This window comes from Hirundo rustica, chromosome 1, assembly GCF_015227805.2.
Source record: "Hirundo rustica isolate bHirRus1 chromosome 1, bHirRus1.pri.v3, whole genome shotgun sequence".
Classification (NCBI taxonomy): domain Eukaryota; kingdom Metazoa; phylum Chordata; class Aves; order Passeriformes; family Hirundinidae; genus Hirundo; species Hirundo rustica.
In genome coordinates, this window is record NC_053450.1 from 97,075,516 (window position 1) to 97,097,726 (window position 22,211).

Below are 22,211 nucleotides of genomic sequence, written 5' to 3' on the forward strand. Positions count from 1 at the left end.
AACTCGTTTTGAGTTTTGTAGCAATAAGCTGAATTTGGAACTAATTTTTAAAAATTAAACATTGTATTTATTTTTAGAGGACCTTACGAAAAAGAAGAATTGAGCTTTTTTCCTCAATGAAGCCAAGAGACCAAGTTGGAGTGTAGAGATGTAGAAAACATACAAGAATTAATTAAGAGATACAAGAACTAGCTTGAATTGATCATTTGATCACTGAATTGAATTGAAAGACATTTTTATTGAAAATTTTCAAGAATTTATTTTTGAAAAAAGTCTACATATGTGAAATCAAAATACTCTGCTTTATCAGGAAATTTCTCAAACATGAATCTGTTTCATAAGAATGTTTTTAGGTTTTTTTTGGTTTTTAAGTAGTACTATTGTGTCATTAATCTGATGCAAAAGCAAGGATCATTTTGTTTGCAAATCTAAATGTATTGTTTTTATTTTTAGGAAAGATCCTCATGGGTTTTTTGCTTTTCCAGTCACGGATGCCATTGCTCCTGGATATTCCATGATAATAAAACACCCTATGGATTTTGGTACGATGAAAGAAAAAATTGCAGCAAATGAATACAAATCAGTCACTGAATTCAAGGTGAATCAATAAACATTTAGATATTTTACAACTTGTAAGAAACTGAAGATTTTTTTGAACTTTAGAAGTCTTTCCTACATTAATTAATGCTCTTTTTTTTAGAACTGAGCACTTTTGTATATTCAATGTGTTACAAATAATCTGTCAGATTCTACTCCAATCTTCTATAAATTACTATGGAAACCAAGAACATCTAAAGTTCTGTGGAATTTATGCTGCTAAATTTCAACAGGAGTAAGACTATCACAAATACTTAAGCCATTGAGCTCTATTTTTGTCTTTTTTCTTTTTTTGATCTAGAACTTGTTAGATTGATTTAGATGTAATTTGGACCTGTCTGCAAGAAACCTGTGGATATACTGAAGCATCTTGTATACGAGTCAATAACAACTACATATTTTTTATCTTTAATTATCCTGTTTTTCCTAGAACTTTATTTGAAATTGTCTTCTGGCAGAAAGTTACTTGGCAAGTTTATTTGCAAATTGACTTACTTATTACGTGAGTTTTTATTGCTGTAATAATATATTAGATGCATCATGGTTTTACAGACAGTGCAGTAAGACATGTTTTCATGGTATCACTAGCTCCTGAAGGAGAGCAGTTTTCCTTAACTGATTCATAAAGGTCATTAGGAGCCTTTGGAATTGCTTTTTCCTAGAGTGATGTTGATCTGATGGTAGCCTTGGCAAGAGAGTATTGGCTTGTTTCTCAGGGTTAATCTCTTTTTTTGAAAGGTCCAACCAGGTGAGCAAAGAATGGTTTACATTTCTTACAGATGCTTTGACAAAGATTATTATTCTGTTTCGTTAAATATGCTATAGAGATTTATAGGAAATAGTGAAAAAGGATTCATAATAGCACTGCCATCAGCAATGCTTTCAGGTCTCTAAGTTCTGTCTTGCTGGATTGTCTTTGTCTTATTCAACAGCTTAAAAGAGAAGTTTGGGTGGGAGCTCTGTGACTGTTAAGTTACAGGCAAGATTGCAGTATTGAAACTGATGGGATAGAAACCTAAAAAAAAAAAAAAAGGCAGCATTTTTTAGGCTGACATTCTTTTTTTCTCAAGGACTTAGCTTTTGCTGGTGGTCAGACGAGTAATAAAACTTTGCTAAAAGTCTGCCCATGTTAGAATGAAAAAGGAATTAGACCCCCTTTCTAAATACATGAGGGTACCTAATTACACAGAACTACAAAGCCATAAGCTTAATACAGAAATGAAGTTTACAGGTTTTTAATCTCTGAAACAAGGTCGGCTGAAAAGATACCTGTCTGATATAACTAGCTGAGGCTAGTTGCAAGACAGTAAATTATCTTCTCTTAAGAGTAGAGTCGGCAATAACTCTCTCCTGCATTTAGAAGAGGTGCAATTGCTGCAAACAAGCTCATTTGTTTTACTTCAGAAAAAAAGAATCTACTTCAAAGCTGGGCAAGCAAAAGACTGGCTTTTTCTGCAGCACTTGAAAGGCCATCACTAGAAGTGTAGCTTACTTACACTTCTTTGTCTGCTTCTTGGCCCATAGTTTGCTCCTTCATGTCACCTTCTCAATTTCAGTCTTTGTGATGGTCTTGGTAAATGAAGCCAGAGGGCTTAAATGCTGTAAACAGTTACCTTGATGTCTCAGTCTAATGTTTGGTCCGTTTGGTTAAGGAGAAGATGTTAACGTTTGGCATTCAGGAAAGAGTGGTTTTTTTATAACCAAAAGGCAGTTCTAAAGGAAACTGAGCATCTTGAAAAGGTAGAAGAGGCTCAAAGTTTGCAATTCTACTTTTGGCTTGCATTCATGAGCCTGCTGCTTGAATATTACTGTGTTCTTCAAAGCACTGGCAAGATGGAGTGGTATCTTCATGTCATTTAACAAAGGACTTGAAATGTTTACCGTTCTTCTGTATTGTATTTTACAGGCAGATTTTAAACTGATGTGTGATAATGCAATGACTTACAACAGACCAGATACTGTTTACTACAAGCTAGCCAAGAAGATACTGCACACAGGCTTTAAGATGATGAGCAAAGTAAGAGACCTATTAAAAACAAAAGGCAGAAACTTTGTGGGTTTTTATGTTGCCTTACTTAAAAGGAAGAAAGTAACAGTGGTAAAGGTTGTTTCATCCATCTGCCATGACTTATAGCAGTGCCAGTTAGTGCTGCTATATTTCAGGGCTTGATGGCGTTCTTGTAATTTTTACTTAATTCTCAACCTTATCTGCACCACTGAAGTCGGTAAGAGCTTCTTTCAGTGGAAGCAGTTAATATCCACATATATTGCACTCTACTGTAAAATCCTGCTTCTGGCTGAAACTTTGAAAACAAGATCTCATTTAAGCTTTACTTCTGCATAAACAAGAAAGCACCACTTTTTTCAAGGTGTTGGGTGTAGGGGAGTTTTCAGAGGTATCACAAGTACTTTTTACTCTAATACAGTTGTTGGCTTGTCAAATTAAGGTTTTTGTGTGAGCTGCTCTGTGCGTGTGTGCATGTGTCACAGTGATGGTAAGTTTTGTGTAAAATAGTTGGTTTTGCATATGCAGTTGTTTGTTTGTTTGTTTGTTTCTCTCTTGATAGTTGGGCTGCAGAAATTCTGGTGCCATGCTACCATGACCAAATCATGTTGCATCGCCATTGGGAACGAGATATTAAGAACAAAATAAGGCCATTCCCATTCCCATTCCCATTCCCATTCCCATTCCCATTCCCATCCCATCCCATCCCATCCCATCCCATCCCATCCCATCCCATCCCATCCCATTATCATAGCGTCTTGGCTATGAGGGAAAGGTTAAGTCCCTGCCGCTCTGTCCTTTCTGATTCTAGGAACGGCTGTTAGCTTTGAAGCGCAGCATGTCGTTTATGCAGGACATGGATTTTTCTCAGCAGGCAGCTCTTTTGGGCGATGAAGACACAGCAGTTGAAGAACCTGTTCCTGAAGTTGTTCCTGTACAAGCAGAGACTACCAAGAAATCCAAAAAGCAAAATAAAGAAGTTATTAGGTAAAAGTTTTAATGGGCCTGCTTACTGGCTTGTTGCAGTTTTTGTAGTACTGCACAGCAGCAGAGAACTAAGGAAAAAAACTCAGCCTTTTTCCTTGACGTTCATAGGATAAATGGGCAATTTTATTGTATTTTGTTTGTTTACAGAACTTGTTTAATAACCCAGTGATTCCTAACTTGAAGCAAACAATTCAACAATGACTGCATATTCTTTCAAACACTTAATATCTATAGAGATGTTTTCATTCTTCTTTATATCTGTATTTCTCAAGATGGTTTAAAATGCTATTTTATTCTGGGTATAGCTACAAATACCTTTTGCATTTTGTCCATTTTTTTCCTTTCCTGAAGTAGTCTCATCAAAATGTAAGAGGTTCTTTCCAGGAGGGCAAAGTGGCCCCAGATCAGTGAGTGATTTTATTTAACTTTAACCTTGTCTGACAGGTTATGAAAGTACGGGACATTATTTCTGGAGCAGATGATAATATCTCCCCAGTGAAATCTTGCTGAGCTCCTTGGTAAAATACTAGTGCAATAGTAATCCTGCAGCTAATAGGTACCCCCATGTCACAAATTCATATTTTTATAGCTAAAATCTAATGATAGTAAAAGGTTTTTTTAAATCTGAATTTAGTCAATTTATTTTATAAGATTTTAGTGGAAACCATGATATACAAGCAAATTACATTGTTCAGTGTTCTTGCATAAGCATCCAAAGATAGATTGTGAATTTAAATTGTAGTGCATTATATCAGCTGGAATTTATGGAAAAAATACTACAACAGAGCATCACTAGTTATGTCGTAAATAATCAGATCATGTAGATGTGTTAGGCAGGTTTCTTTGTAAATCTTCAAAGTATAAAAAGGTAAAATATGCCTTGTTTCATGTTTTCTTAAAAGTGAACTTTAGAGTTCTCATCAGCCACTTTTCATTTTTTATACTTTCAGCATTTTTGTAATCCTTAATGCTGATGGAAGATGTAGTATTCTAATTTAGGGGTTTTTTTGGAAATAGAAGACTGCAACTTGTATCTTCAAAAATAATTTTAAACAGTAATTATCTATGGTGGAAGCTATTTTAATGATAACATACAGAAACTAATCTCTTGCTGTATCATAGAGAATTAAGAAAATGTAATTTGTCCTTTGTTTAATGGATTGTGGATAGAAATTACATGATTTCTGATGTGATTTCTGACATGAAAGCATGTTTTTGTAAACAAGTCTTGAGGGGGAGGTGCTTTGGTTTTTGATTGTTAGTATTTTTTTAGAAGACACAATAACTTGGTTTGTGTCGTGTCCAGCATTAGTTCTTGCATAAACTCTGCTACAGGAGTAACTTTGTTCTTTGTCACAGAGCAAAAAATTGAGACTGCCAAGCCACACAGTGTGGCTCTGTCTTTAATATCTACATTGACCTACAGTTCAGATAGTTAAAAATTATGACCTTTAATTTTATCCTGGTATCAGTTTCTCAGCAATCAGTTGTAGTATAAATCTACTTATATAACTTCAGTAGTTGGAATTAATTTTTTTTTCTAATTAACGTGAACTTTTAAATACTTGTATTTTTGAATCTGTAGGATTGATACTGTATTTTTTCATGAATAGTAAGACCTTTAGAGGGGAAAATCAAACCTAATAGCAGATATTTTTGCCTTCATATTTCATGGTTCCAAACAGAGGCGTTTAAATCCATGTTTGTGAAGTGTTGAAGCAGCTTAGACTGGAGAAAAAAGTGACTTGATCACATGAATATCCTAATGCTTATATAGTTTTTGAAAATTTTGTTTAGGATGTTGCAATCTTCTGAGCATTCTCTCAAAAGTCTTATTCTTTAAGTATTCTGTAGTGTGTGATAGAAAGTGCCAGTTGTTGAGTTTCGTGCTGTGTACACCCTTTCTTACAGTTTCAATGAAACAAAATAGTATAACACATTTATCTTATAATAGTATGATCCTGCGATCTTTTTATTGTCTTTAATAGCAAAACTTACTTGTGAATTGGATCTGAATCTCTATACAGAGAGAAATTCTTAGCTAAGCAAATGGAAGAAGATAACCCAGGAGAGAGAAATGGATTTGGTGTGACGAGATGCTCTACCCAGTACCTAAGGTGTTTGGCCCTAGTGTCTAATGTCCATATAATACCCTGAAATACTTTGATGTACAACATTTATTTTATATATAAAATATAATGAAGACTGCCATATTCTATGATACCTTCACACTTCTCTTTATGATACTGCCTTTTTCTGATTTTTTGTGATAGCTGTGTCTTGTTCCATCCTTGGGTATGCTTACTTGAGATGATTTTATTGGTTTGAAGCTTTAATGAAAAGGGATCTACTAAAAGATAAATGTTCAATTCTGTAATTTCCAGTACTAGAAAACATAGGAATTAAAAGACTCCCTATTAGACTGGGAGTTGTGTCCTACTTCTGCAAGCAGCTATATGACATAATTATCATAAATGCAGCCTATTGAGTTTTTTCTCAGTTAAGCAGCAGTTTCCATCCCTCATTACATAATTTCTTTCCTGCATCTTCCTGTTTGGAATTTTTGAAAATAGTGTATTCATGCATGTGGGGAGACTAAGGGTACATATGGCATTCACCTTGTATTAATGCCAGTTTTACTCTCAATCTCTGTTTTGTACTTCATTTTATACTTCATTTTTATCAAGGTAGAGAAACAATTAAATTTTTGAAGTAAAGTAGTTTGGTAGTTCACAGCTTCTGCTGCAAAACTTCATGATATGATTATAATTCCACTTAAATGCTGAAGTAGTCTGACACTGGGAGAAGAGTGGGACTGATTGTTCTATTAAGCAAAGCCAGAATTCAGCCCTTTGTTTTGGCTTTTAATTTCTACAGATCCTTTTCTCTTTTTTTAGCTGCATTTTTGAACCTGAGGGGAATGCGTGCAGCCTGACAGACAGCACTGCTGAAGAACATGTCCTGGCGCTAGTGGAACATGCAGCAGATGAAGCTCGGGATAGGATCAATCGATATCTACCCAACAGCAAGGTCTACTGCACATGGCAGTTTGCAGTTCCAGTTTGTGCCTGACTATTGAATGCTTTGTTTCACATTAGGAAACAGGCTTTACTTTTAGGCTTTCTGAGGCTGGAGCATCTGGGATTATATGTCTGTGTGGAATACTGATACCTCTGTTGTCTATCATTTGGTTTCCACTGAGAGCAGCTGTATGGGGTACTAAGTGGATCTCAGGTTCTAGCGTGGGTTGAACATCTTTGGAAATTCACTTGCAGGAAGCAGTGAAATGTTCAATCTTGAATTGCAGCCCTTAGCATTGAAAGTGATTAAAATAACATCACACTTCTTTTATTGTTGCAACCTCAGAAAAAGCAAACTATGGCATAAGTTGAAGGGCTATTAGGATTCGCTGTCTCCCACCCAACCCAGGAATTAACATATTTTTAGTATTAAATTACTGTTTTTAATGAGGAGAGTCTAAACTCTTGTTGTTTTGTATTTCCAAGTAGTAGCTGTCAGCTGTAGCACGAGTACCAAATACAAAGATCTTTTATTGACTAGGTTTAGATAGCAAGTTTGACAGTCCTGAATGTGATTCTGATGTTGTTCTGTGTATTTGGGTTTTGTGCTCTTCCAAGGGTTAGAAGGACAAGCTTGGTGGTGCTGTTGGCGCAGTTTTCTCTGAAGGATCCATTTTTTTAGCTGTGGGTTTTTTAGCTCTGTGATGACGGTGGTGGTTTCCTTCATTTCCTTATGCTAGGATTAGAGTGAATGCTCCAGGCATTCACTACATATGTGTACTGAGATACATTTACTCTCTTTCCTTGAATTTTATGGAGACTTATTCACACCTTTGCTCCCATTTCCCATCTGTTACTCTAGTGGCCACTGCAGTTGAGAAAAGAATCACATCTTGCATTTCCCACCTCTTTAAAAACTGTGGCAGAAAAAACTTTACTTTGAAGCAAAAGTGGTGTTATGTCTTCAAACTTAAATGTCCATTCCTTGGGCAGTGGCCCTGATTATGCAGTCCATTTAGGCCCAACTGGATTATGAAGTAAAACTGCAAAGAATAGTGGGTGAAGGCTTAGCTTTCAGTGTACTTCTGTTTCTTTGGATAATTAAAAGACTTGCTAAGATTGAAGGCTATTGGAAACCTCCAAGGAGTGGCTTTTTAAATCACTTTAAAGCAATACCAGTCTTTCATGCTGATGCAGTCAGTTTTGCACTGTTCATGGAAGTTTCTCAAGGTGTGCAGCTCTTAATTGCTAAGGCTGTTAAATCAGCTTGATAGCCCCACTACATGTCCCACTGAATCTAGGTAGCACTGGCATGTTCTTGGAATTCAGCCATTGCTAACTTTTGCCATCATTTGAAGATACTGTTCTTGTTCATTCTCTTTCCAGCATCTCTCACCTGTTTTTATTGTATGCCAATATTAGCTTTGGCCTCCTGTACAGAGAGAGTTTTACTTTTTCAGATGGAGGGAGATAAAAAACAAAATAGGAGAGATTTAGTGATTTCCTTGGAAGTATTTACTAATATTTTTGTAGGGAGAAAACAGTTTTAATTTTCATTTAATATCGAGAGATTACAGTATTTTTTTCTCAATTCATGTATAGTTGGTTTCTGACATTAGCTTTGCTTGTTGCATCAGATCTGGCTCTAACTTTTCAGACCCTGGTGTGATCTGTTGTATTTCACATCTGCTTGTCTGCTTCAATAGGTCTGTCACAGCATTTCTTCCTCTTGAGGAATTTGGTAGTGTGTTCATAAAAGTGCTTCTTATTAGAGGAAGTTGTACATGAGACATGAAAACAAGTAGTTCAGTCTACATTTGAAAATAAGCAGTGACTTTGTGGATAGGAGTTACAGATCTGCTTCTAAAGAGAATGTGTGTTCTACACTTTGCAATCAGAAAGGCTGGCTCCGTGCTAATGATAATAGAATTGGGTTTGTCTTGGGTGAAAATTTTAGGTCTGATTTAGAAAGATGAATAAGGCATTGTATATATGATATATGAATTTCTGCTCCTAAGTCTTCTGTTCTGAAACATTTGCTAAGTGGTGTTAAATATTTGTGACCCAAGGCTCTCTGTATGAAAAAGGGAATACCAAAGTGCAGTATCTCAATACAGCTAAAAATGCTTTTTATAGTTTTCTCTGTAAATGGGCAATTCCTTCTTTGAGTGTGAAGAATTTTGAATGATTCCTCCTGTATCTTTCTGGTTCTATTCACAGATTGGTTATCTGAAAAAAAATGGAGATGGAACTTTATTGTTTAGTGTAGTAAATTCATCTGATCCAGAAGCCGAAGGTAAAAGCCATACTTTTTCAAGCAAACATTTCTAGTCTTGAATGTCTAACAGATTTTAAAGTCTTAACTGTAGATACAGATTCTGTGTAGTATAGATGAGTTTTAAAATTGTTAATTAAAAAAAAAAAGTTTTCATTAATTATTTTCCAAACCATTTCCCCAAACATCCCAAAGGTGTTTTTGTTTGCCTTTCATATTTTCACTCTTCATACGCTTTGTTTTGCTGATGCTAACAGTGAGAAAATAAAATAGTATCTCCTTATATGCACTTGTACATTGCTACAGCTTTATAAAGAGCTTGGAAGATAAGCTTTTACTGCAAGTTCACTGTAGTGTTAATACCTAATGACAAAAGGTGAATGAAAATGCTGCAATGCTATGTAAATGTGCAATGCACAGATGTAAATCGAGAATAATCTTTTACCTTTTTATTACCTAATTTAAATAATTAGCTAAATTTCAGTTTTAAGTTTATGATGTTTTGCTCAGTTTTTTTTTCTTCAGTTCCTTGATATTTTCTCTTGATTTTTTTGTGGTTTTTTTTGGTTGTTCTGTTACCATTATGTTATTTATACTGTTTTATGCTTTTCCTTTGCTTTAATTTCAAGCTCAAGATGCAGAGGTATTGAAAATTTGTAATGAATGAAATACCACAGGTTTTTGGTGCTGAGTGTCTTGTTTATTTAGCACTTCCTTCTCTGAACCTTTCGACTAGAATTTTTTCACAGCTTTCCTCTTGTTTCACTGATGAATATATGAATGCTTTTAACTAATCACATTGAGAGATGCAAGCCTGCTAAATTATTTTTCATTTGGTAGTAAATTTTTCTGGAATGAAACTGAGCATTTTGGCTGCTATCATGCCTATTACCTATTTTGGAAAAAAATAAGTGATTTAATAGCTCTGAAATTATGCCACTGAAAACATTCAAAGAGTGATAGTAATGGATTTCTATAAACAAACAACCACTTAGTGAACATAAGGGACTGCAAGAGACTCCTTTTATCACTTTAGTAATATCTGGATCTTGAAAGTTTGTGAATCAGCCACTAAAATAATTACCGATGCTGCTGTATACTTTAAAAATAAAATAACTTAAGTAAGTCATAGATCTTGTGAATATGACATAGAAGCATATATGCTTGAAATTTAAATGGAGAACCTGAATTACAGTACCTACCCTTAATGTATAGTTTAATACACATTTAGTCTTTGTTAATTACAACTCTAACATAGAAAATTTTAATTATTTGTCATAAAATGTAAACATTAAGTGCTTTTTTAAGCCTTTTTAAAATTAAATTATTAGAGGAAGAAATTCACCCAGTGGATCTGAGTTCACTGTCAAGCAAATTATTACCTGGCTTCACTACGCTGGGCTTCAAAGATGAACGAAGAAATAAAGGTAAATACCAAAGACCATGTTTTGACTTTATATTTATTAAATGTTCAGGCAATTCCTTGATATAAAATAATTTCAGTTTATACCTGTCTCTATATGAAAGTTTGCATGGGTTTTTTTAATTTTTTAATTTTTTGTTAATTCCATTAACAGCAGAATGCAGTTTTTATTAAATTGAACTTTTTGCTTATTAAACATAATTTAATTAGCAGTTTATGGATTAGTATTTTGTCTTAGTGTTATAGCCACACTTGAAGATTTCCAATAATGGTGGTCCATTTCCTCTGGGAGAAAGTTTTTCCATAGTAATTGCGCTTACGATTGAAAGACAACTTCCAGTCATTTGCATTTTTGCAACATATGACAAAGAATTTTGCAGGCTGGATTTTTTTTCCTGGCATTATTGACAGTTTTTAATAGTTTCTAATCTGCTGTCCAGAAACAGACTGTCAACCAATGGTAGAGTAGATGCACACAAAATGTAGAAATATAAACGGGAATGTGGCCATGAACCTTTTTCTTCTTGGCATGGGGTGAATAACTTAGTTGTTGATTTTTCATCAGTATGTTTGTTTATATGGTTAAAATAGTTGTGCTGATGCTAGAGTCTGGAAGTGTCCTTGAGATACTGCTCTTGCTTTCAGTTGGAGACAAAAAATACATGGCACTTTCTGTATCTGTTTCAGAAAACACAGTCGTTTTTTTTCCCCCAAGTGATCTTTGACGCTTGTTCTAATAATTTGTTGTGTCTTTTACCTGTGTAGTAACCTTTCTAACCAGTGCCAATACAGCACCTTCCTTGCAAAACAACTCTGTATTTCATGATTTGAAACCAGATGAGATGGAGCTCCTATACTCAACATATGGTGATGAAACTGGGATCCAGTGTGCCTTAAGGTAAGGGCTTCCTTATTAGGAAGGCTAACTCCTCATAGCAATTTTTGCTAAGCAATTTAAACTAGATCTTGACTAAGAGCCTTCAAATCCTGATTTTTTTCTAAAACCTGTTTTTAAAATAAATCACTACAAAATTTGAGGCTAGCTTTCATCCTTCTTGGTGTTTTTTGTTAGTTTTGGGTTGGGCTTTTTTGTTTTTATTTGTTTGTTGGGGTTGTTTTGTTTGTTTGCTTTTGGATTTTTGGCAGTGGGAAAAGTTTTGGAGGGTTTTTCCATTTGTCCTTTTAAGCTATTCTATTTTATTGCAAAGTTGTTAGGGATTTTGTTACTAGGGTCCTCAACCACAGTATATTATAGGTTGCCACAGATTTAGTGTTTTGCTTTAAACCCTGCAGTAAATAATTTTAAAAGGCAGGTAATGTATTTCAGTGGCTTTAAAACAATGATGTTTTTCCAGGGGTTTCAAAAGAGTTAAAGCTACTTGAAAAGAAAAATGCTACTTATCATTAAATTGTTGATCTTGGAGAGAAAAAAATAATTTCAAGCTTTTTATCTCTTGTGTTTTGTCTTTTAACCCACTAACCTACCATCAGTGATAGTTTGAGTAAAAATTTCTGGTACTTGTGAAAAACAAGTTCCAGATCTACTTTCTATTAAAATAAAAGAAAAAGCTCTATGTCGTGACAGCCTTAATTGCTTTTCTGAAGAAATATAAGAGTTAAAGAAAAAAGAAAATTGAGGTGTAATGCAATATATTTGGGAAAGCATATTTTAAGTTGAAGTAGTTTTTACAAAAGTAAATGTTTTCTGTAATGCTTATCTCCATTCCTGCTAGCTTACAAGAATTTGTGAAGGATGCTGGAAGTTACAGCAAGAAAATAGTTGATGATCTTCTGGACCAGATCACTAGTGGTGACCATTCCAGAACTATTTATCAGCTAAAGCAGGTATGTCCTGGGTGCACTGAAGTGTCACAAATTCATAAGAATAAGAATGAACCTATTGGCTTTTTAATACCAAGTGTGAGATGCTTCGTTTTCCACTGTCAGTTTTAAGCAGTGCAATTTTAGCTATTCAAGCAACCATAAACCAAATTAGGGACTGAATTAATCAACAAAGGAGGAGTCCTTTTCTCTGGCTAGGTCAGTTCTCTAACGTGGTTCACTATGTGACTGCAGAAAGGAGGAGGCAGGAGACGCAGCATAGCAGGGACCAACCAACTGATGGAGTTTGCGCAGCCTCAGCGCTCAATGTCACAATGTACATACAGACTTCTGACTTACATTGCAATACTTTTGTTAAGGTTCTGGGGTTTTTCTTAATTGAAAAGCAAAATATATTTCTCATGGAAAGATTAATTATTTGGAACATGGAAGTAAAGTTAAAAACCAGGTTAATTATCAATGTACCAGGTGTCTGTTAACTTTTACATTCATGGAGCATGTCTACAGGGAAGGCTTTTAATTTATTACAAATGCACTTTCCTAGTAAAATTTATGCTAAGATTGGAGAAGGGAGTTTTCTCAGAAATATGTATGATTCTAATGAGAATGTTTGCATTACCGAGACAAAATAAGCTAAAAAAAAAGCAAGATTTCTGAAGATAAATTTCGTATAATCTTCACTTTGAAAAACATTCTTAGTTTGAAATAATTGTCTGCTATTTAAAATGCAGATGCTCTGAAAGATTGAAGAATAAAGGAAGGTAGGCAGGGTGGAAAGATGGAAGGTACTTAGACTTTCTTACATGGTGGAAATGAGATTATGCTACATCTTTGCAGACTTAGAAGTGGAATAGGGTAGGTGATGTTTGAATATAAGAAGACAATAGAATGAAAAACACCAACAATCCTTTAGAATTTTTCTGGGTGAAAAAGATGGTGCATGTAGCAGGAAGAAAGGTAAAGTATTAGTTCAAAAGGTTAAAACCCAATATTTTGAATACTTTTCCACATACAGAAATGTGTGTATGCAACATAGTCAACTTAGCTTTAAAATAGAATGTGCCTTTGCCTTTTACCACATTTCTATGTGAATGTCGTTCCAGGTGAGAATTTCTGAAGACCTCTCAAATGGTCAATGGCTATTTACACTTGAAAATGCTGTTCAGTTGTGACATATGTGGATATACAGTGATTTTACACAATTAAGTGTGTTTCAGTGATCATATGCATGGTGTTTTATGCTTGAGCATTTTGTACTGCTGCATTTGAGTAAGAATTAGTATCTCTGAAAGTACAAGCATAATGATCTGTGATCAGAATTTACTGAAGTAATGGCGAAAATACTGCATTTGAATATAAAGTTTGTGAGCAGAATAAATAGTATAAGGGGACTCAAAGATTAGTTAAAATGCATAATATAGGAACAGCAACTGTTGCATTCTAATTGCATTACAGATATGTGAAAAAGTTAGCTGTCTCTAGCCTCCTTTTGTGCATGGTTTGAATATACTTGAAGTGGTACAAGAAAGACATCTTTCTAATGTGTTGAATATAAGCAGTTATTGGTATCCTTTCTTTCCAGAGGCGAAACATCTCAGTAAAACCACTGGATGAAGTTAAAGTAGGTTATGCTAATACTCAGTCCTGTCTGTTTGGGGTTTTTAAAAGTGTTTTGGCATTTAAACCAGAGAAAGTTATGTTCTCTGAGCTTTCAACATTCAAATTCTTTTGTTTATTTAATGTGCCTCTGTTCTGTATGGTAATACAGGAAAGATTAATAAGTACATGAGTATATGAGAGACCTTTAGGTTATTCCTAGAGAGGCTGTCCTGGTTAGTTATAAATTGTTGGCATGGCTGGTATGTGATTGCCCTAGAGAAGACCTGGTCGTCGTGTTTTTGTGAAGGTTATACTCAAACATCACAGGATGTGGCAGTTTTCTGTGATGGCCCAGCACCTCATTGTGGAAAACCAGTAAATTGCACAAATATTCTCAGGGAGCATTCTTAGTAAAAATAAGCCATAAAATACTAAGATCTAAAGTATTTATTTGTTCTTTAGGTTCTGCCAGTTCTTATAAAAGAAGAACACAAGTTACGTAATACCTGTCTGAGTTCTTCCAAACAGATTATGGTAAAATGGTTGGGGGGTGTGGGAGGGAAACAACAGGAAAAAAAACATAAACAAAAAAGTAGTATTGAGACATTATTTTGTTTTAGTGCACAATACATTATCTAGAATAAGGTTGCAGTACTGAAAATGAATTCTCTGATATTCAGTCTGTTTTTGTTTGTGGCTTTATTGTTCTTCAGCTTATTTTAGCATGCAAGTCTCAAAGGCAGAAGGATCACATAGGAATCTGAAAAAGATACTTGACCTGCAGATTGATATTTGAGGTTCAGCCTCATAGTTGGAAAAACCCTATTAATATTAACCAGTTTTACCACATTCATTGAAAATGTCTATTAGAAAGTATGGGTAAATAATGCATATCTTACGATTTTACAGCTACAAATAAAATCTTTTTTTACGTGGTACTGGTTTTATCTTCCAAATTATTTGTGACAACAGAAGATATGCACTGCATTCTGTGGCAATTCACATAAAAAATATATCAATCACATTATAGCAGCTTAAAAAAATCATAGTTTTATAAATATTCCTTATGTTTTGTGGAAAGGTGTGGATTTCTGTATAAGGTGACTAAGTTATTCTATATAAGTGCTAGGTTTCGTTCTATTTCTTGAAGATAATATCTGGTTGTGTGTTTACCCGAGTGTCTCATTTCTCCTGCTGGATCAGGCCTCCTCAGAGATTTCCCTTAGAACAGGTTTTGAAGCTTAGTGACTCTGATTTCTTCCTTTGTGCCATTACATTAGCAATATTGCAACAGGTGTGGAAAGAAAGGGAGTTGTGGAGTGCAGGCTGTATTTCATTATCCAAATGTATAGGAAAAATATAGAGAGGCCAGTTCCGGCTGCTACTATGAAAAAGGAGGCTCTCTGTACAAAAGATTTCAATAAATCCAGTGTTCACATATGGAGAAGATGAGGGACACTGGTAATACTTCCAGTTGCTAGGGTTCTACCATGAGACATGGATGAGTTGAGTGTGAGTTTTGGATCATGAGGTAAAAGACTTGGACTATTGTGCGCATCCCTAGCCATTCATGTGACTGGTCTGTCATCTGACTGGAACCTTTTTGGGCTTGTCTTTGAATTATAGGTTAGCCAAGATGGATGGTTATGGATGCTCCAGTCTCAGGTGTTGAGATAACACTTCCGAGAGAATGGATTTGTGCCTTAAACATTGTAAAGTTAACATGACAGCTTGTCACTCTCAATAATCTTTTTGCTTCTTGTATTTTAATAGGTTGGAGAATCTGCTGGAGACAGTAACACTTCTGACTTAGATTTTCTCTCCATGAAGCCGTATTCAGATGTATCTCTCGATATTTCTATGTTAAGTTCATTAGGTAAGTAACTAAATATACAAGACGTCAGTTATGGTTAGTTGTACCATTTAGACAAAATGACAGCTGGATTTGCTAAGACTAAAAAGAGTGTTTGAAAAGTAGTAATAAGTATACATTTGACAGAGGCAAAAGTCTAGGGCTGATAAATGAAACCTTGCTCTGTTTTTCCTTTGAGACATCTATATGTTATCCAAACTAACTTTTCTAGTACAACTGAAGAAAACAAAGTATTTGTACCTCATTATTTTGATAGCTTTGTTAGTGTTTCTTGTCTTCATAGTAACATAAATTTTAAGAATCAGTGCAAAGCTTTCACTCAGAAATCATGTTGCTTCATATGATGTGTTTTAAAATAACTTGAGGATCAGGATTATGTGAAGCCTGATCATATCGCCACTTGGAATATCCCAAAACAAAAATCAGAAGAAACTTCTGGTGCTGGATAGACTTTATCTTCAGTTGCGTAAAAGAATTTGGATGCTGTTTCCAATACATGCCTTTTATGATTATCCTTTAAATACCACAAGAAATACTGTTGCCATTTCTGCAGGCAGCTGAACTTGTCAAATGTCTTCAAAAATGTAATCCAAGCAAACAACCTGCTTATGTTTTAAGGTACTTTTAGTTCTGAATGTGAAAGACACCAAGCTATCTATTATAAAACACAACCAAACTAATCAAAGGTTAAAGGGCAAAAAGATTTCTACAAATTTCTCACATAGGTGCAATTTGAAAAGCAATTGTAAGCTCTGATTATGCTGTCTCACTCTAATTTTATTACAGTTCAGTAAAAAATGAATAAATGTCCATTTTATAGATAAAGTTTAGCCATATCCATCTAACTATAAATTTTGTGCACCACTGAAAACTTGTATTTTCTTCTTTGGCATTTCTGTAAATAATCATACTGCTAGATTAGTTAGCTTCCAAAGAGAGTTTATGACATTACTTTTTATCATAATTCTTGCAAAATTAGCATTTAAGAAAGAGAAGGGAAGGAGTTTATCTTCTTGTTTACATTTGAGGGTCTTCTTATTAAAGAATAGTATGTATTGGTACATACGTCCAGTTCTTTCCAATTTCGCAATTTAATTTGATTTACTACAAAATTAGTGTAGCTGGAGAAGATACTGTTCTTAGAACCTTCTGTGATTGGGATATCTTTGCCTCCATAGATTTTATGTTCTGTTTTAACTATTTTGAGTTAGATGTTTAAGTGATCTTCTTGCTGACTCTCTTTTGCCACAAGGTAAATGTGTTATTTACTGTGAGGGTGGTGAGACACTGGAACAGGTTGCCCAGAGAAACTGTGGGTTCCCCATTCCTGGAAGTGCTCAAGGTCAGGTTGGATGGGGCTTTGAGCAGCCTGGTCTGGTGAAAGGTATCTCTGCCCATGGCGGGGGGGTTGGAACATGATGGCCTTTAAGGTCCCTTCTAGCCCCAGCCAGTCTGTCCATGTCTGGCCTTTAACAGCTAAGTGAGACAAAGTAAGCTGTTACAGTTGTTTGAATACTGTGAGTCAGTTCCGTTTCAGCCATTTCCATGTGGCTCTCCTTCATCTTCCAATACTGCACAGGTCTGCAACTGTTGCTTTTTAGAAGTGTAAGGGAAAATGCAAGATTGAGGTAATTTGTGTGTAGGCGATGCTTGTGTTAATTAATTTCAAACTTTTTTATAGTGACTTGGTAATTCATGGGTCAATGTACATGTGCTAATTATGGGGTTTGGTTGGGGGCTCTTAGGAAAAGTGAAGAAGGAACTTGACCATGATGATAACCATCTACATCTGGATGAAACAACTAAACTGCTTCAGGACCTTCACGAAGCTCAGGCTGACAGAGTGGGATCCCGGCCATCGTCCAATTTGAGTTCCCTTTCCAATACCTCTGAAAGAGACCACCATCATGTTGGTAAAGTTAACTGTGTCACAGAAGCTGTAGTACTTGTCCTCTATTTGAAATTGATTTAAATTTACATTGTAATTTACATAAATCTTTGTGGGAAACTACTCTGATAAAACAGTGTGCTGATTGATCATGTTTTAATTTTTAAATATGCATGGCAGAGATAACTAACAAGACATACTTTTGACCTTCAGAACTAAGACTACTAATTGTAATTTCCTATTTTTTGATTAGATGTGATTGAAGTAATTGTGAAGTAAATTCATAACTCACTAGCAAATCCCTATAAACACTTGCATTTGATGCCTTTAGTTACACTAAGGAGTATATAATGATTATTTTACTTCAGCATAGTTGTATGCAACAAGTAACAAGTGGGATTCTACAACAGCATTTCATTGTCAACTGTAAAATTCAGTGATAAGACGAGATGATAGTATACATTTTGTTTAACAATGTGGTGCCATTTCTGAGAAGGTAGAAGATGTTGGATGGATAATAATCAGTTGCATTTTGTATAATTATTCAATTCAGAGTAATAACATAATGATTACATGTCCAAAAATTATCTAAATGGCTAAGAATCTTGTGATTTCTTTTTCATAATTTCCTGTTTAAATATCATTTAGATGTCTGTCTTACTTTAAGAGTCTAAAAGGAACATGTGAAAAAAACATGCTTGATTACAGAAAAAATTAAGAGATTTTTATATATATACTTTTAAAGTTGTGATTTTTTCCGCTATGTTTAACAGGAAGCCCCTCTCATCTGAGTGCTGGAGAACAGCAGGACATGGTTCATGATCCCTATGAATTTCTTCAGTCTCCAGAAACCTCAAATGCTACTAGTAACTGATCTGACATGTACTGTATTTATTTTGTATTTTAATTGTACTATGTTTTTATAAAGTTTTTGTCCACGACAGAAACTGCATTTTTGTCCTCTTTTCTATGAGGATTGCTGTATAATATTATGTATACAGGATTAAACAAGCAAACATGAAAAACCCCAACCCCAAACTAATGAGTGCGTAATGTCATTAGCAATGTACCAAGAACTGCTTTCATTTTGTTTGTTAAGGGAGAGTGTTATCTACTGGTGTGTGAATCTTGACTGAAGAACATCAAATAATGTGTTAGAAAAATTTATATGTTATAGACACCGAAAAGTGATAGTTTTCCCAGAATCATGGCAGCAGTCATTAAATGTTTGCAGTACAATTATCAATTAGTTCTGTAGATAATTTTTAATCTACTGTTCAGTTTAAGACCTGAACATCTCCAAGGAGGAACAAAGAACTACCTGAATTGGGATCATTATTGTGTTTTCCATCTCCTAAGGCTAATAAGATGTAGAAATTGCTTTTAAACATTTCCCCATATTTTAAAATATTTTTTTAATTGCTAGAGATCACTTAATTTGAGAGTAACAGTACTTGATGGTTCCAGTAAAATGCTCATTTACAAACTTCTACCCTGGGTTTGAGAAAGATGAATGTTAACTGTGATCCCTTGTATCTTGAAACATAAAGAAAAGATAATACTTGTATTTTTTAATATGATGTGTCTATCTCATAGGATGGAAAAAATCGTGGATAAGGTGTGCTTTTCAATAATTCCAAAATAAAAATTTTATAATACATCAATACTGAAACTGAGGGGTTTTGTACTATTGCTATATGCAAGCAGACAACTGTTATGAATTTACATAATTTGGTAAATATTAATAAAAATAGAAAAGCAGTTTTGATGTAGAACAAATCTGTTGTTCTTGCCATGGAAAAGTTTGCTTCCTTATACTAAGTCTGAAATACGAAAGAGTTTTGGGTTGAATTTATGTGCTGCTTCAAAAGATAAATTTAATCATGCCACATGTAGCTAGAAACAAAAAAACCTGTCAGTTTTTAGGAATCATCAAGGAAGTCAGTCAGATAACTGATAGTAAAGTCTTGATAGAAGTTTAAATAGGAAGACTGTTTCATTCCAAGCAGGAGTGCTGAAGGAAGCACATGGTGAGGTTTTTCTGTCTGGGAGTTGTTAAGCATGTGTGTGGCTGTGTGCTTGGGCTCCTTTGCTGCACCTGCATTCTGATTTATCATGACTGGGTTCTTGGAAGTGACATGGATGATCTGCTGTGAGGATTTGCATGGACACACATCCTTGTGTCAGTCTGCAGCTTCCCAAAACAATTTCAGTTGAAAAGTGTCTTTAAAACTAATGTGCTTTTGATTTCTAGAAGTCTGATTTCTCATACAGTAAATATAAATTCCTGTAATAGACTCTATAATTACATTTGGTGAGGAAAACTTTATTGAAACACTTGCGACTGAATTGCCTGCTGTAGCTCTTGAATAAAATTCCGCAGGAGAATATTTAAAATAACCCTCTAAAGGAATGTGCAGGTTTGGTTTGGTTTTTGTTTGAACTACAGTGTTTACTACTGAAAACTGAAATAATGTGCAGTATCTGATTTGATACCTTCACCTTGGATTTCTGGCAGAATGGATTCAAACTCAGTAAAGTTCTGTACATCAGCCTTTATGGGCTCCGTGAGCTAGTTGTATAAAAGGCTGGATATTGTTTGCATCATTACTGTACCAGAGAGCACTTTGTGCCTGAGAGAGTTTGCTTATTTATTCAGCCTATCTCGCCCTTAAGCAATGTTAGTTATGCACATCAGTCTCTAAATGCTGTTCCATGGGTGCTGGACAATCCCTTCATTAGGGCTACTGACTGCAGTCCCCAGGGAAAAAAGTGCTTCTAGGGCAAACCTTCTTCCCAGAAGCAGATAAAAATGTTCTTGCTGTAGTGCAGACATTGACTTTGTAACCTGTTTGCTGAACGTACTGAGACATGTGATAGCGCTCACTAAATGCCACAAGAAAAGCTTTCATGTTTCTTTGAAAAATCTCATTCTCCTAAATTTTGTAGAAAGATTGCACTCTTGGGTTTGCAGCCTCTGGTAAAAAAATGCTAAAATTTTAAAGTGGTTGAAGTAATGTCTGTCAGTCACTTGTTTGTCACGATGCATTTTTACTGATTCTCAAGCAAAAGAGAATCTCTTGCTCCTCTTCCTTGTTGGTGTATGTGCCTATGCTTGTACCCGAGGTACACGCTTGCATTTTCCAAACGATTCTGGTTTATTTGAAAAAAAGCCTTAAGAAGAAATTTGCTGGTCCTTTCCTTACTTATTTGAAGGGTTAAAAAATTCCCTAAAATTGTATTGTTTGCTCTTGTCTCTGCAGGTGGTGAATTCAAATGCACAGAAAAGCTTTGAACTAACTAGTAAAGGCCTCTAATCTTACGCTCTTATTTAAATACTAAGAATTTGAAAAACTTGATTTAGTTCTGTGAGTTTATTTAACATATATTATTATTTACTTAATCTGCGATAAACAGCATTCCTTTCTAGTGTGTTTGGTATATATTTCCTGTTTGGCCCATTTGGGAGATGTCTCTATGTCCATGGCACCCCCTTCAAATCTGTAATACATAACATGTAACATCTTCTAGCTAGGTGGCACCCTATGTCAAGAAACTTTATGTGAGTTCATCAGTTGGAATATGCTGCCATTGAAATAGAGGGGAAGTTCCCAGGGTGTTTTGTAAAATCAACCCAGGGGTTCTATAAAAAACAGAGAAAATTAAATGCATTTTTTCTATTTTTTTCCTCTAATAACTGCTATATCAAAAAGTGTATTGCACTAAGGATGTAAGCCATTTTAAGAAATCTTAGATCCATCTTCCACAGGGTAGAAATATATCAATGAAAATGTAAAATTGTCTAAATAACTGTAATTATTCTTTTCTCTTTTGTATGTCTATCATCAATCTCATGTTTTAGCACAGTCATCTTCAGTGGCAGCAAAGGGAATGTTGAGACTGTATTGTACACATAGCAAACATCTTTGTAAACAAGGATTCAGCGTGGAGCAACTTTATCCCACTTTCTGAGATACACAAGTACAGGGACAGAATCACCTGAGAATATTAGGTGAAATATAAAAATAAATCTTTGTAATGTTCATCCCTTGCTCATTGTCCTGGTTTGGGGACAAATTTGGGAGAAAACCCCTGTACAGGATCCCTCTAAGGAAGCAAACCCAAGTGGCCCCTCCCTCTAACCGGTCTGGTAAAAAAAACCTCTTTGGAGAAAAGTGGAAAAAACTATTTTACTAAACAAATGAAGTGCATACAAGTATAAAGAAAGAATAATATGAAACAATAAAACCTCTCCTTCTGAAGTGAGATGGCAAATTGAGAAAGTCCTTGCCGTGGGTGGAGCTCGGCTCTCTCTCAGTCTCTCCTCAGTCCCAGTCTCTCCGGTGCTGCTGGAAAATGCCGAGGGCCAGGCCCCAGTGGGCTGCAGGTGCAGCCCCCAGTGCTCCCCTGGGTTTTCAGTCCAGAGCAGGTTTAAACAGTTCCAAGAAAACAAAAAGAAAACCAGTCCAGGGAACGTCTCTGTCCTAGCTAGCTGAAACTAACTAAAAGCAAAAAATATCTCTGTCCTGCAGTCTCTCCAAGCCTCCACCGAACACCCCGTCCGAAGAAGAATGTGGAGGAGTCAGGCAAAACAAACTCCGCACTTCTCCTTGCTCTTAGAACCAGTCTTAAAGGCACAGGACTCAATATACAGCACAAACAGAACAGACGACTGGGGATACAAGCATCATAAAGTTACCCT

At 35.2% G+C, this 22,211-nt stretch overlaps 1 protein-coding gene across 9 annotated transcripts in view; it reads left to right on the top strand.

The window, feature by feature from the left end:
* The window catches only part of BRD9 (bromodomain containing 9), a 28,712-nt gene extending 7,230 nt beyond the window's left edge, over positions 1–21,482 (top strand). The window contains exons 5-17 of one of the 9 annotated variants that reach the window (XM_040070745.2): positions 454–598; positions 2,504–2,614; positions 3,414–3,589; positions 6,487–6,619; positions 8,830–8,905; positions 10,216–10,311; positions 11,073–11,205; positions 12,041–12,152; positions 13,732–13,770; positions 14,211–14,282; positions 15,522–15,624; positions 17,367–17,530; positions 18,283–21,482. In XM_040070745.2, coding sequence (XP_039926679.1) covers positions 454–598; positions 2,504–2,614; positions 3,414–3,589; positions 6,487–6,619; positions 8,830–8,905; positions 10,216–10,311; positions 11,073–11,205; positions 12,041–12,152; positions 13,732–13,770; positions 14,211–14,282; positions 15,522–15,624; positions 17,367–17,530; positions 18,283–18,300 — 1,378 coding nt within the window. In that variant the 3' untranslated portion in view covers positions 18,301–21,482. Of the gene's footprint in view, positions 1–453; positions 599–2,503; positions 2,615–3,413; positions 3,590–6,486; positions 6,620–8,829; positions 8,906–10,215; positions 10,312–11,072; positions 11,206–12,040; positions 12,153–13,731; positions 13,771–14,210; positions 14,283–15,519; positions 15,625–17,366; positions 17,535–18,282 lie in introns of all 9 variants that reach the window. The other 8 variants (XM_040070562.2, XM_040070495.2, XM_040070240.2 and 5 more) reach the window with 8 other exon arrangements.
* Positions 21,483–22,211: the final 729 nt, after the last annotated feature.